At 37.4% G+C, this 13,820-nt stretch overlaps 1 protein-coding gene across 1 annotated transcript; it reads left to right on the top strand.

Annotated features, from left to right (window-relative positions):
- The first annotated feature begins 2,087 nt into the window (after positions 1–2,087).
- LOC137936049 (phosphate transporter PHO1 homolog 3) lies at positions 2,088–8,905 on the top strand. Its single transcript, XM_068780567.1, has 13 exons — positions 2,088–2,712; positions 4,030–4,390; positions 4,481–4,529; positions 5,383–5,454; positions 6,248–6,377; positions 6,514–6,634; positions 6,718–6,976; positions 7,131–7,235; positions 7,315–7,359; positions 7,452–7,601; positions 7,890–8,168; positions 8,270–8,406; positions 8,518–8,905. Exons 1-13 carry the CDS (start codon positions 2,145–2,147, stop codon positions 8,621–8,623), a joined length of 2,382 nt encoding a protein of 793 aa, XP_068636668.1. The 5' UTR covers positions 2,088–2,144; the 3' UTR covers positions 8,624–8,905.
- The last annotated feature ends 4,915 nt before the right edge of the window (positions 8,906–13,820 follow it).

Raw genomic sequence — 13,820 nt, 5'->3', positions numbered from 1 at the left:
CAAACTTTTTTTTATAACTAATTAAACTAATAATTTTATTTTACCTCATAATTATATTATTAATTTATACTACACTCCAATATATCTTATGTTATTAATAAAATATTATATTTATTTATTATATTCTTTACTATTAATACTATATTAAATTACTAATTTAAGAGTAATAATTAGATATTGTTAAAGTAAGAATTTGATCAATTATCTAAACATTATAAAAGTAAACATTTTTGTTTGAGCATTCTACTTTTTATAATTAATTAAATCAATAATTTAATTTTAACTCGTAATTATTTTATTAATTTAGAAAAAAACTATATTTTATCTTAATTTATTAACAAAATACCCTACTTAATTATTTATTATGTTAATATATTTTAATATTAAATTAAACTACTTATTATAAAAGTAACCATATTTGTTTAGGTTTATTATTTTTTAAAGTATATTAATTTTGTAGGTATATTATAAAAAATAACTCTTTCTCTTGTTTCCACTATATTTTCCAATTTGGGCACTAACACAAGAAATTACTCTCCAACTAACACGAAAAAATGATTCACTTTGCCTTCCCCCAAATGCACTAATCCCCATTATTTTGTCTTTGTTTAACTTGTCTAGTAATGAGTTAATTGACTGAATTAGGTAACCGATTCATCTATTTAACCCACAAAGCTGACCTAGTTAACACAATTTTGACTTAACCTAGTGGAAGGACTAATTGGGTTAGGTTCAATTGAATTGGCCGCTTTTATTCAAGTTTAATAACACTAAATTTATCTGACATACCCGTATTTCTATAAAGAAAAATCAAAATTTCTTGCCTAGTTAATGGCTCACCCATTTCAAGGTTTTATCGTCCTTCCTTTCCCACGATTCAAGCTGATACGTACCTTTGGTGGGAGGAGTATAAGCTGATGGGAAGGATATTCCACAAGAAGCTTCCTTTTAGCGTCGATGTTGAAGAATTGCAGAGGAAATTGTTTTGTTCCTATGAATCTCCTTCCCTTTTGACCCACTTCTGCTGCAGAAAGACCATCCCTGTTTGGAACGTCGTTTTGCCTTCTTGTCGAAGACTTTTCCAAGGAATGTCTTACCATAGACCACCACATACAGCCGCCGCAGACTGCAACACGCTCCAACCTTTTCTTACACGAGCAGAGGGTCAGCATCCCATAGTTGAAAACTTTGCTAGTTGGAAAAAACCGATCAAACGAAGAAGCAGTGCGGATCGTTCGTGGCGTGGTTCCATGCAGCGTAAAATACTGTAATGCGTCAGTGTGATCGACGTACGCAGAGCCCTTTCTTTTATTTTATTTATTCTTCTTTCTGGCTTATGCTTGCCTAATAATCGACTCATGTTCGTTGAATAATGGAGTTGCTTGCCGCGTGCGTGGATGGTTATCTTCATGCTCATCTCTTGCCCTTTTTTTAACCCTGTTAGAATCCTGCACTTTGACTCCTCACCCAGAAGCGAGCAAGAGTCGCCCTTTTTTCTGTCAATCGTTTGGCTTTGTAGATCAATCTCGATAAGAATCTATTCATTTCGTTTTAAAATGGAGAACTCTGAGCTTAATCCAGGGTCTTTCCTGTCCCAAACGCAACTAGCTTATCGCCTGCGGCTCTCAATCAGTTGTATAACGAATGCATTACGTGAAGATTAACGCAATATCAGGCTTTCTTTAAAGAGTAAGTACACCTAATTTGAGATTTTTCATCAACCTATTATTCAACTTTGATTATTGAACCGAGAAAACAACGGGTTGGGCAGATGCAGACTGCTGGGAACTGAAAAGTACTTCAGAGCGACTCTGGAGGGGCACATCAGAGTAAAATTGTTTTAAAACGAAGATTCATAGCCTAGCGGGAGAAATATAAAATACGGGCACGAGCCTTTGAAAATTGAACGCTTCAAATCTGCTCTTTTTTCGTCCTTTTACTCTGTCCCCTCTCTTTTCCGTCTGGAAGCGTCACCTCTTTTGATTTTTTCTTCCGCTGCTTACGAATGAGCTTTTTTTTTTTTTTCTCTATAAAAGTAAACTGCTTTCTCTAAGCTTTTAAACACCACAATTAGCCGGTGGAGCTCTTTGTCGATCACCATTGTCGTCTTTGTCGTTAGGCGGTGGTTCAGTGGAGCGGTGAAGATGAAGTTCGGAAAGGAGTTCGCGTCACAGATGGTGCCGGAGTGGCAAGAAGCATACATGGACTACAGCCAGCTCAAGGGTGTGTTGAAGGACATATTGCGTTTCAAGCAGCAGAGGCAAGCGAGCACGTCGGAAGGCGCTGGCCTGAAGAGGAAGATGACAATGTACCGCGCCTTTAGCGGTCTGACCCGGAGGTACAGCAACCTCAGGAGCCCACAGCAGCATGACCTCGAAGACCAAGTGATTCTGGTGAACGCAGTGGAACAAGAAGAAGAAGGGCAGAGCGCCCACCAAAAATACCAGACCAAGTTCCTCATGTCTTCGGACGAAGGAGCAGAATACGAGCTAGTGTTTTTCAGACGGCTGGACGATGAGTTCAACAAAGTGGCGGTTTTCTACAGGTCCAAGGTTGAGGAGGTAATGAAGGAAGCTGACTCTCTCAACAAGCAGATGGATGCGCTGATCGCCTTCCGGATCCAAGTTGAAAGCCCCTTCCATGTTCGGGATCACCTATCTGTCCCCGTGATTGTTCCTCCTGCCACCGTCACCACTCCAACAACTTCCAGAGGTACCTAATCTAATCTCACCTTCTCCTACCATTAGAAATAGAAAAAAAAAAAAAAAAACTACAATATTAATCTGAAGTAGAACTTTCTATAGTGGCTGGGGCTTTATTATATCATAAAAATTTTAAAAATAAAAATAAAAATCCTATAGACGTATGAAAATGTCAACCAAGGGACACTTAAACCAAAATTTGAATAAATATTTGATAGGATCATGACATCTTATCTTATATATAGGTATTATGTTATCAAATTGCCCTCTCTAAAAACGGTGATCGAGTAATTGGAGTATGAAGTACTCATTAACCATGTATGTGACTTTTAGTAAACAATATATACTTAAATAGTTGATCATATCCTAAACCTTTACTAGGTAAAAACTTTTTTCCATAACTTATCATAGTTAGATGGGTAAAATTGCCAACCCAAGCCCGGCCCCTGCTGGGTATGGGGGAATTATCTATGATGAAAATGAAAATCTTTTTTTCTCCTTCGCTGGGCCAATTGGACTGTCTGACTCTACCACTGTTGAGCTTTCTAGATTGTTTAATGGGGTAAAAATCTTCAAGCAACATCTGGTGGGCCCTCTCTGCATTGAAGGCGACTAAAAAATCGTTATCAACTGGTGTGAGAAGTCCTCTACACCTCCTTGGCAACACTGAGATCTTTTTTATGATATTTGTAATTTAATTTCTCAATTGCAATGTAATTGGAAATACATTCCTAGATCAGCTAATCATCTAGCGGATACTCAGGCTAAATTAGGCGTTTCATGTTAGAGGTGGTTCCGGTCCACCTCTTTTGAGTGGGTTGGTTTTCCGCACTTAAATGATTAGTCTTTTAGGTTGCATTGGTCAGCCTCTTGACATTTCACTCCAATACCTTGTTGTGGAGGAAGATCATTCTTAGTCAAGTATTGTAATCTTTACTCTTTTATTAAACATTCACACCTTTTACTCAATTTTTTTTTTGTCAAACCCAATACTTAGATGAAGTCTCTTAAACATCTCACATTCCTGGCTCCTTCATTTGAAAAAAAATTGGAAGGTAAACTATCAACCATATTGACCACATTATTCTCAAAATCCCAAACTTCTTTTTGTTTTTTTCCATCTTTTGCTAGATATCTTTATTTAATTCACTATGAGCTGACGCCACTATGACCGAATAACTGTTCCTAACATTACCCAGCTCTTACAGTAACAAGTCCTATTACCCCCAAAATCATAAGGACACACTGTTTGATGTTACTGAATACTCAAGTTCATGCTTCAATCATCTTCATAATTCTATCTTGTACTGTATTTGCTGAGCCACAGGGCAAGTGGCCCACATGGATGCAATACAGGAAGTTGAGATGAGCAGTGAAGATCAATTATTAGAGACCAGGGGCGAAGAGCAAGAGGAACAGCTGAGTGCAGCTAAGCCCATTCACCCTGAGATTCAAAATAGGAACGAGTTGAATGGATTGAAAAAGAGACCTGCTCCTTTAGAAGTACTGAAGCATGTCAAGTTCAATGTTGCTCTTGAAACTCCACGGTCGACATTAAGAGGCATACTAGGGGACTCAAAGGCCAAAGACTTGATATTCGGAAAAGTGGAACTGAAGAAAGTGGAATTACAATTGAAGCGGGCCTTTGTTGAATTCTATCAAAAACTTCGTCTCTTAAAGAGCTATAGGTAAGGAAGGTTGATTGTGCTGTAATTTTTTTTTTCCTATTTGTGCATATTATGTTTTAAGAATGTGATGATTTGTAATGTATTCTTCAGCTTTCTAAATCTGTTGGCATTCTCAAAGATCATGAAAAAATATGACAAGGTCAGATCTCTCACTGATTGCAATACTACCTTCGTTTGCTGCACTTGTGCTTCAGCTACTACAGTTACTACTGTATTCAGATTGCTTATTACAGGCATGAATCTACCAAACATACTGCAGAACAATGCTCAGAATTTATTTTCAAGTTTTGATTAGCTATTCCCAAAATCAGGTTCACTAAATGTTTGGGAAAATGAGTTAATTTTTCGCTTGTTTTTCATAAATGTAGTTCACCATTTTTTTATGGAGTTTGTTTTGTCATTTTGTGTCAAAAATAGAAAAAAAAAGTGGTGAAACTAAACTTCGGGCTTTAGTGAACATGTTAGTAATTTTAGGTACATCACTTTGTTCACTTGTACTTGAAAAGTGAACATATTAGTAATTTTAACTTCATCACTTATGTTCAATTATACTTAGCAATTTTATGTTCATCACCTTGTTCGTTTGTACTTGAAGAATCGGTAAAACTCGAAAGAGAGGCACTGTAGTCCAATTTGGGTCCCAGTTAAGGATATTGATATCAAGCGGATGACCTTTTCTCTGCTGATAGCAGAAATGAGAAGGTCTTCCACAATCCTCAGGATACCCTCTCAACATAGCAATGTTCCCAATTTAATACGAGTTTTATATATTATCTATGCATGGAAGCAGAATGCTTTTGGGATATTGGTCTACATCAGATGTTTTTGGTTTCCTTCTGCGTGAGCACACAGTCCAATCAATGCACACATGTATGTGTAGTGATTGGCTTTTGTTCAATGATCAATTTTAATTGGTTTGCGCTGGAAAAAGGACCTGCTTTGTATAGTTGATATACTTGTGTTTGATTGCCAGTTTCTTAAATGCATTGCAGGTCACTTCAAGAAATGCATCCAGGTCTTACTTAACCATGGTGGATAATTCCTACCTTGGGAGCTCTGATGAGGTTTGCTCAAACTTAGACATTTATTTCCATCTATGCATGAATAATAGTCTATCCCATGTATGCTACAAATTTGACATCTGAGCATAGACTTTTTTATTTTTGGTTTGGAAAATGATGAGAGGGATTTTATTAAGAAAAGCCCCCGGAGGAGAAGATAAATGGAGAGGCTATCACCTGCATGAATACAACCATAAAAGAATACAAACAAAAGCAAAGTATGCAGAAAACAAGGTAGCTAGATCCTGGTCAAGAGGGAGCATGCTCCCTATAACAAGTTGTTTCCTGGAGGTTCCACTCCTAGTCAAGGAATCAGTCAGGCCGTAGTTGCTTCTTGGAACATGCATTTTTGAAATTGCTAAGGGCATCAATATTGTTAAAATAGACCAAGAACAGCCCAGCAGGGTGTTTCTTCCCTTCCCCACTGCTCAGCTGATGATGAATGCTGAATCGCCCTTCAGTTGGAGAGAATCTGAGAATATCCTATGCCTTCACAGGCAGCAGATATTTTTAAGAAATTCTTGTTTTGTATTCTTTTCTGATTCTTAACTGCTAATCCTGCTGTTTTGCTATTCTTTCAATCCACATATTATTTTAATGCAAAATACACTATTAATAATTAACAACTTCACTTGGCAAAAATCTAGTTGACACAATATTGGATACTGAAATGTGTGTCTTCATTCTATGTGACATAACTTTTAAGTAGAGAATGGATGTCTCAGCAATCCAGCAGTTTCTCTTTTAAAAAAAAGAATTGGCAATAGTTTTGTTGTCTGATATGCTACTTTTTCAGGTTATTAGACTAATGGAGAGGGTAGAAGCTACCTTCATCAAGCATTTCTGCAATTCAAATCGCAGGAAAGGCATTAGTACTTTGCGCCCAAAAGCAAAACAAGAAAGGCATAGAATCACATTTTCGCTGGGTAAATTTAAAGTTCATCATTAATACATTTTTTATTGAATTCTCATGCTGTAGGAAGGTTAGGGACCATGGCACTATTAGGAAACGCTTATTCATTGTCTAATTCTTCATGAGTATGCATGCTGGAACTTATGCAGGATTCACTGCCGGCTGCTCAATTGCACTGTTAGTGGCCCTTATTCTGGTAATACGCACCCGACAGATCCTTGGTACTCCGGAAGGAACTAAGTACATGGAAAACCTGTTTCCACTTTACACGTAAGAGGTCAAGAATGTTAATTTGTTAAGTCCTTCAAACCTGTAAATCCACTGCTTACTTCAAGAAATTGGTTTTCATGCAGCTTCTTTGGATTCATTGTCCTACATATGCTTATGTATGCGGCAAATATCTATTTTTGGAGGCGTTATCATGTCAATTATCCTTTCATATTTGGTTTCAAACAAGGAACTGAACTGGGATATAGACAAGTATTCCTTCTTAGCACTTCTCTTGCAGTAGTGGCCCTTGCAGGTGTCTTAGCAAACCTGGGCATGGAGATAGATCCTAAAACAAAGACCTATAAGACATTTACTGAATTGGTACCTTTGGGCTTAGTTTCTGTAAGTATCTCACTTTAATATTTCCTTTCAGTCATAATACCTATCAGTAGCTTTCCTGATCAGTCTGCTGGCTGTTTATGTTTTAACAAATCATTTCGGCCTGTAATGAGCTGATGGCAATGAAATTATGCCTAATTTATAATCTTTTATGCAGATCATAATACTCATAGTATTCTGCCCCTTCAACATCATATATCGGTCAAGCAGATTCTTCCTACTCTGTTGTGTATTTCATTGTATATGTGCTCCACTCTATAAGGTAAAACCTCAGATTAAAAGAAGAAAGAAATAGAATTAAGGCAAGAAAAGTGACTTGAGATTTTGCTTTTCGTGCTCAGGTTACTCTCCCTGATTTTTTCCTTGCGGATCAGTTGACGAGCCAGGTATGAAGTCTCTCTCTATTACTGTCTCTGCAACCTCTCGTCCCAACATATTACCATATTTGATTGTGGGCATGAATTCACTACTATTTCAGGTGCAAGCTATTCGAGGCCTAGAGTTTTATATCTGCTATTATGGTTGGGGAGACTTCAAACGCAGAGAGAACACCTGCTCGACATTCACAGTTTATAACACTTTCAATTTCATTGTGGCAGTGATACCCTATTGGATGCGCTTCCTTCAGGTAATTCCACCCATTGCCTTGTATTCAATCACCATCTGGTTGTTTTCTCTTCGATAGGTAGTCCTGGTTGCAGGTAAAGTGAACAGAACAAGTTCCTTTGGTAGTCAAACTATTTCTGCAAGTTTGTCTACTTTCTTTGTGACCCTTTTTCCAGAGAAAACATTCATATGACATCACAGTTTTGAAGCTTAGTTGCAGATGCATGAATCCTAAATATTTTTAAAATTCTCCGTTTAGAAAAGTAGTAATGCAGCAAATCTGATGGTTTTTATGTGGGTGTCTTCCCAGTGCCTCCGTCGCATGGTTGAAGAAAAAGACAGAATGCAGGGATACAATGGGCTCAAATACTTCTCAACAATCGTTGCTGTGTTAATGAGAACTGCGTATGATCTAAACAGAGGGTTAGGCTGGAAGGTTCTGGCGGCAGTCACATCTGCCATAGCTGCACTAGTCAGCACATATTGGGACCTTGTCCTGGACTGGGGACTTCTACAGCGCGGTTCCAAGAACCGCTGGTTGAGAGACAAATTACTTATTCCCCACAAGAGTGTCTACTTTACAGCAATAGTAAGCAAGTTAACAACGTCAGAGAAGCTAGTTGCTGTTTTTCACATAGACTTGCTGTTTGCTTTCCTTACATAATTTGTGTGTGCCAAACAAATACGCAGGTTCTGAATATCCTCCTGAGATTTGCCTGGTTGCAGTCAGTCTTAAATTTTGACGTATCTTTCCTGCACCGAAAGGCCTTGGTAGCAATTGTCGCTTCCCTGGAGATCATTAGACGTGGCATCTGGAACTTCTTCAGGTCTGCCCACACATTGCCATTAGGAACCTCCATATTTTCACTTTCTGCATGGTATTTCTTCTTTGCTGCCTTTCTTTGTGGATAACCAGTCTGTTACTGTCAATGGGTCAGGCTAGAGAACGAGCACTTGAATAATGTAGGGAAGTATCGAGCATTCAAGTCAGTTCCTCTCCCTTTCAACTATGACGAAGATGATGAGGGTGACAAGGATGAGTAGCATTCACAAGTTCTGCCAAGGATACAGATATCAATCAAGAGGAGCCATCACCAACCTGGAGGACCGGTTCGAGGAAATCTCTTAAAATTCTCAGAGAAAAAATCCCTGCTTTTTGGTAAATATGGTATGAGAAACAGAGGGGATGACTTTGACATGAAGATCACCTCTTATGTATCATGTTTTTTTTTTTTTTTTTATTCTTTCTGCTGCATGTATCATTCTTTTGTTGACAAAGGGCAAGATCAGTATAAGGCGCCGCGGCAGCGGCCCTGTTATGCACTCTGTACACTAGGTAAAGTGCATAAAAATACGTTAGTCCACTCGTAAGTTAGGAGTGAAAGTGAATTACATAGATAATTCACTTGTATTCTATTTACTCATAACTCGAGTGAAAGTGAATTCACTCTTATTATGTAATTCATGTGAAAGTGAATTCACTCCGTTCGATGTGTGAATTCAATTTCACTCGTTCAATTATATCAGGCTGTAAAAAATCGCTGCAATCTCTCTCGCTTGATTCGGCATAAACTAGGGTAAACCCTTCTTTCTGGAAATCGAAGGTTAGTGATATTAAATTATTCTTCTTGGGTGGAAAAGTATCATCCTCGATCCCTCGTAGACGTCGCTGCCCATCGAGACATCGTCGATACTAGTGAGCCTCATACGCGTCGGTCTAGCTATTTCTGTTCTCTTCTTCACTTCTAACTTACTCGTGTTTTGGTTTCTCTAATGTTGTGTATGTAATTTTGGTGTTTGTTTGCGCGATACTATCCTTAGTTCATAGACTCACCAACGAGAACAAATTGCCCCACCTTCTTCTTTATGGTCCTCCTGGAACTGGGAAGTCCTCTACCATCCTCGTCGTGGCAAGGAACATCTTTGGGTCCCATTACCAGAATATGATTCTTGAACTCAATGTAAGCTCATCGTGAATTTCTAATTACCACATGAAGTTCATTGCATAAAATTTAAACGGAAGCCCAAAATCTTACCTCCCTTCATACAATCAAATTCTGTAAAATTCACCAGAGTTCTCTGCTTTTGTTTGGCTCTTCAGCTCTTTGATCACTCTCAGTGATGGTGTATGCTAAAGGTTTTAATGAGTGAACGAGACCAAACATTCTATTTTTAAGCCAAGCTTCTATCAAGCTTATCGGCTTTTGTAACTGTTGATGGGAGGGACGTGGGTCATAAACTTCCATGGACGTGGGGATGTGGGTTCATAAACTTCCGAAACGGAATCACGTTCTCCATGAAAGACGTTGGCCCATTGCTTCCGAAACTGAAAGGAAGTTGGACCAACCATTGCTTTCGAACTAAAATGAAGCAGTAATTAACATTCTCCAACTTGGTCCACACTTCTAGTAAAATCTGAATCCTATCGATAATCTGAATTTAAGTCATAAATACATGAATCATGGCGATAGGTCCTATGATAACAAGTATAACCTTCCATGTATTACTATGTATTTATTTCTTATACTTTATGAATAAACCCTATGTTTATTCTTTGTCCAACACAGATGCCTTTTCTCAAAATTAAAGTGCACATAAATAAGAGAAAAACATAAATAATTAAGAATTTCACTAAAATAACATTGTTCATACAGTGAAAAATTATATAATGGAACCAAGTCCCATATTCATGACATGATCCTTGAATTTAAACGGTGGCATGCCCTTAGTCAAATGATCAACTATCATTAATTCAGTGTTTAGTACTCAATGACCACTTTCTTTTCTTTAATACGTTATCTTATGGCCAAATACTTTATGTTAATGTTTACTTCGACTTCCACTATTGTTGTTCTTGGCCATAAAAACAACAGTTGAATTGTTGCAATACATTCTCAATGGCCTAGAGATAAAATTCATAATTTTAAGCCCAAAAAATGAAACTCTTAAGTCATACACCATGTGAAGTAGCCTCAAAACAGGAAACTAACTCGACTTCCATAGTCGACGTAGCAGTCAAAGTCTATTTGACACTCCTGCATGATATAGCTCCACTAGCCATCAAGAAAATGTATCCTGATGTTGATTTATGGGAATCAATACAACTAGCAAAGTCAGAATCTGAGTAACCAATTACTTCTAGATTGTCCGTCCATCTATACATCAACAAGTAGTATTTGGTTCCTTGTAAGTACCTCATTACTTTCTTTGTAGCTCTCTAGTGGTGTAACCCTGGATTACTCTGATATCGTCCCAACATTCCAACAACAAATGCAATATCAGGTCTTGTGCAGACTTGAACATACATCAAGCTTCCGACAGTAGAAGCATATGTAATGTCCTTTATTTGTTCCCTTTCAAGGTCGTTCTTCAGACATTGGTTCAAATTGAACCTATCACCCCTCACAATGGGAACTACACTTGGTGAACAATCCTTTATCTGAAATTTTTCTAACACTTTATTAATACAGGTTTCTTGAGACAGACCTAAGATACCTCAAAATTTGTCTCTATGAATCTTAATGCCAATGACATAAGATGCCTCACCCATATCTTTCATATCGAAATTTTGAGAGAGAAATTGTTTCACCTCATGTAGAAAACCTTTATCATTGGTCGCTAGCAAAATGTCATCCACATATAAAACATGAAAACAAATTTTGCTCCCACTGACTTTCTGGTATATACATTGATCCATTATGTTTTCTACAAAACCGAATAAAGAAATTACATTATGGAATTTCAAATACCATTGGCAGGATGCTTGTTTTAATCTATATATTAACTTTTTTAACATGCAAACCAATTGCTCACCATCACTAGAGGAGAATCCTTCAGGTTGTTTCATGTAAACTTCCTCCTCTAGATCTCCATTGAGAAATGCCGTTTTCACAATCATTTGTTGTAACTCTAAGTCAAAATGGGCTACTAAAGCCAAAATAAGGCACAAGGAGTCTTTCTTAGATATTGGAGAAAAAGTTTCAGTGTAACTGATGCCTTCTTTTTGGGCGAATCCCTTAGCAACGAGTCTTGCCTTGTATCTCTCAATGTTGCCTAATGAGTCTTTCTTTGTCTTAAATACCCATTTACATCCAATAACTTTAGATCCACTAGGCAACTCAACAATATCCTAGAATCCATCACTCTTCATAGAATTCATCTCTTCCTTCATGGCAGTGTACCATAATTTTGATTCTTTGCAACTCATGGCTTGTAAAAAGTACTTGGGATCATTTGCGGCTCCAATGTCAGATTCTTGCAGATACACAACATAATCATCAGGAATTGCTGATCTCTTTAGTCTAGTAGATTTTCTTAATGTTGAACCATCATATCCCTGAGAAGTATGTGGTTCAACTAGTTGTTCAAAAGTGCTTGGCAACTCTTGAACTACCTGGTCTACTGGAATGTCGTCAACATTTTGTGGAACTTCAATGAGTGGTTGTTCAACACCAATTTGTACTGGAGATGTGTTATAAACTATAACCAATCTTTCACTTGAGGTAGAAGGCTGGAATTCTGAATGATCATTCTTAGAAACTATGTTACGAGTTGAATTGCTTCCACTAATCAAGTCATTTTCAAGAAACTTTGTATTTCTTGATTCCAAAATCCTAGTGCTGTGAGATGGACATTAAAATCTGTAACCTTTGGACTTTTTAGCATATCCAATGAAATACCCACTAATAGTCCTTGGGTTCAGCTTCTTCTCTTGTGGATTATAAATTCTCACTTCAGACGGGCATCCCCAAACGCTCATATGTTGCAAACTCTGTTTCCAACATTTCCATAATTCAAATGGTGTTTTAGGAACAACCTTGGTTGGAACTTGGTTTAATATATACATTGTCGTCTTAAGTGCTTCAGCCCACAAGGATCTAGGAAGATTGGAGCTGCTAAGCATACTTCGTACAATGACTAATAATGTTCGGTTTCTTCTTTCTGCTACACCATTTTGGTTCGAAGAACCAGACATGGTATATTGGGCAACAATCCCATGTTCTTGAAGAAACTTTGCAAATGGCCCAGGTGTTTATCCATTCTCTGTGTATCTACCATAGTATTCTCCACCTCTATCTGATCTCACGATCTTAATTTTTTTACCACATTGTGTCTCTACTTTGGCCTTAAAGATCTTAAAGGCATCTAATGTTTCATTCTTGTTATAAAGCATGTAGAGATACATGTATCGTGAGTAATCATCTATAAAAGAGATGAAGTATTTCTGACCATATGAGTCCATGTCTGGACTACATATATCAGTATGTATGATCTCTAATATGGCTGAACTCCTATTGGCACCTTTCTTTGACTTGTTAGTCTGCTTTCCCTTAATGCAATGCAGTTTACACAAGTATCAAAATCAGTAAAATCCAGAGTATTAAGTACCCCTTCATTTATTAATCTCTTAATTCTTTCCATGGATATATGACCTAATCTCCGGTGCCACAATGTAGAGGAATCCTCATTAATAACACCTCTTTTAGTGCCAATGTGAATATGCATTAAATCATAAGTGGCATTGTTTTGTAAATTGATGCGATAAAGACCATCAGACAAAATACCATTCCCAACACAACCAGACTTATAAAATAAACTGAAATATGAGTCTAAAAAAATAAAAGAATAACCATAAGGTACAAGTCATGAAACTGAAATCAAGTTTCTAGAAAAACTTGGAACATAAAAGGTCTTATTTAATTTTAAAATAAACCACTACTTAAATTTAAAAAGCAAGTTCCTATAGCTTCCACATGTGAGCTCATCTTGTCTCCTGATAAGATGTTATGCTCACTTCCCACTGGTTTCCTTAGGTTTTGCAAAACTTGCAAGGAATTCGAGATGTGGATTGTTGATCCAGAATCAATCCACCATGTGTTAATATTAACATTAACCATATTAGATTCATAACAAACAAATGAGGTTGGTTTACCTTTGTCAGCAATCCATTTCTGCAACTTGGTGCATTCCTTCTTCATGTGTTCCTTCTTTTCACAAAAGAAACACTTGGAATCCTTTTTAATTCCAGCTTGGAGGGGGGTGGAGGATTTTTCCCTTCCCTTTCATTTTGGCTTGTTGTTTTCACTTTCCATGCGTTGCCAGCATGGCACTTTCTCGTTGTTCCATCACGTCTCTCTTCCTCTTGAACACTCATGGTCAAAAGTTCATTAATTGACCTTTTATCCTTATGTGTGTTGTAGGAGATTTTGAAGGGTCCATATTGGTGCTGAAGGGTATTAAG

The sequence above is a fragment of the Aristolochia californica genome, unplaced genomic scaffold (assembly GCF_029961685.1).
Source record: "Aristolochia californica isolate CCGP_79_NKW_82.1479 unplaced genomic scaffold, dmAriCali1.0.hap1 SCAF_7, whole genome shotgun sequence".
Lineage (NCBI taxonomy): Eukaryota > Viridiplantae > Streptophyta > Magnoliopsida > Piperales > Aristolochiaceae > Aristolochia > Aristolochia californica.
This window is presented reverse-complemented; position numbering and strand designations above follow the sequence as displayed.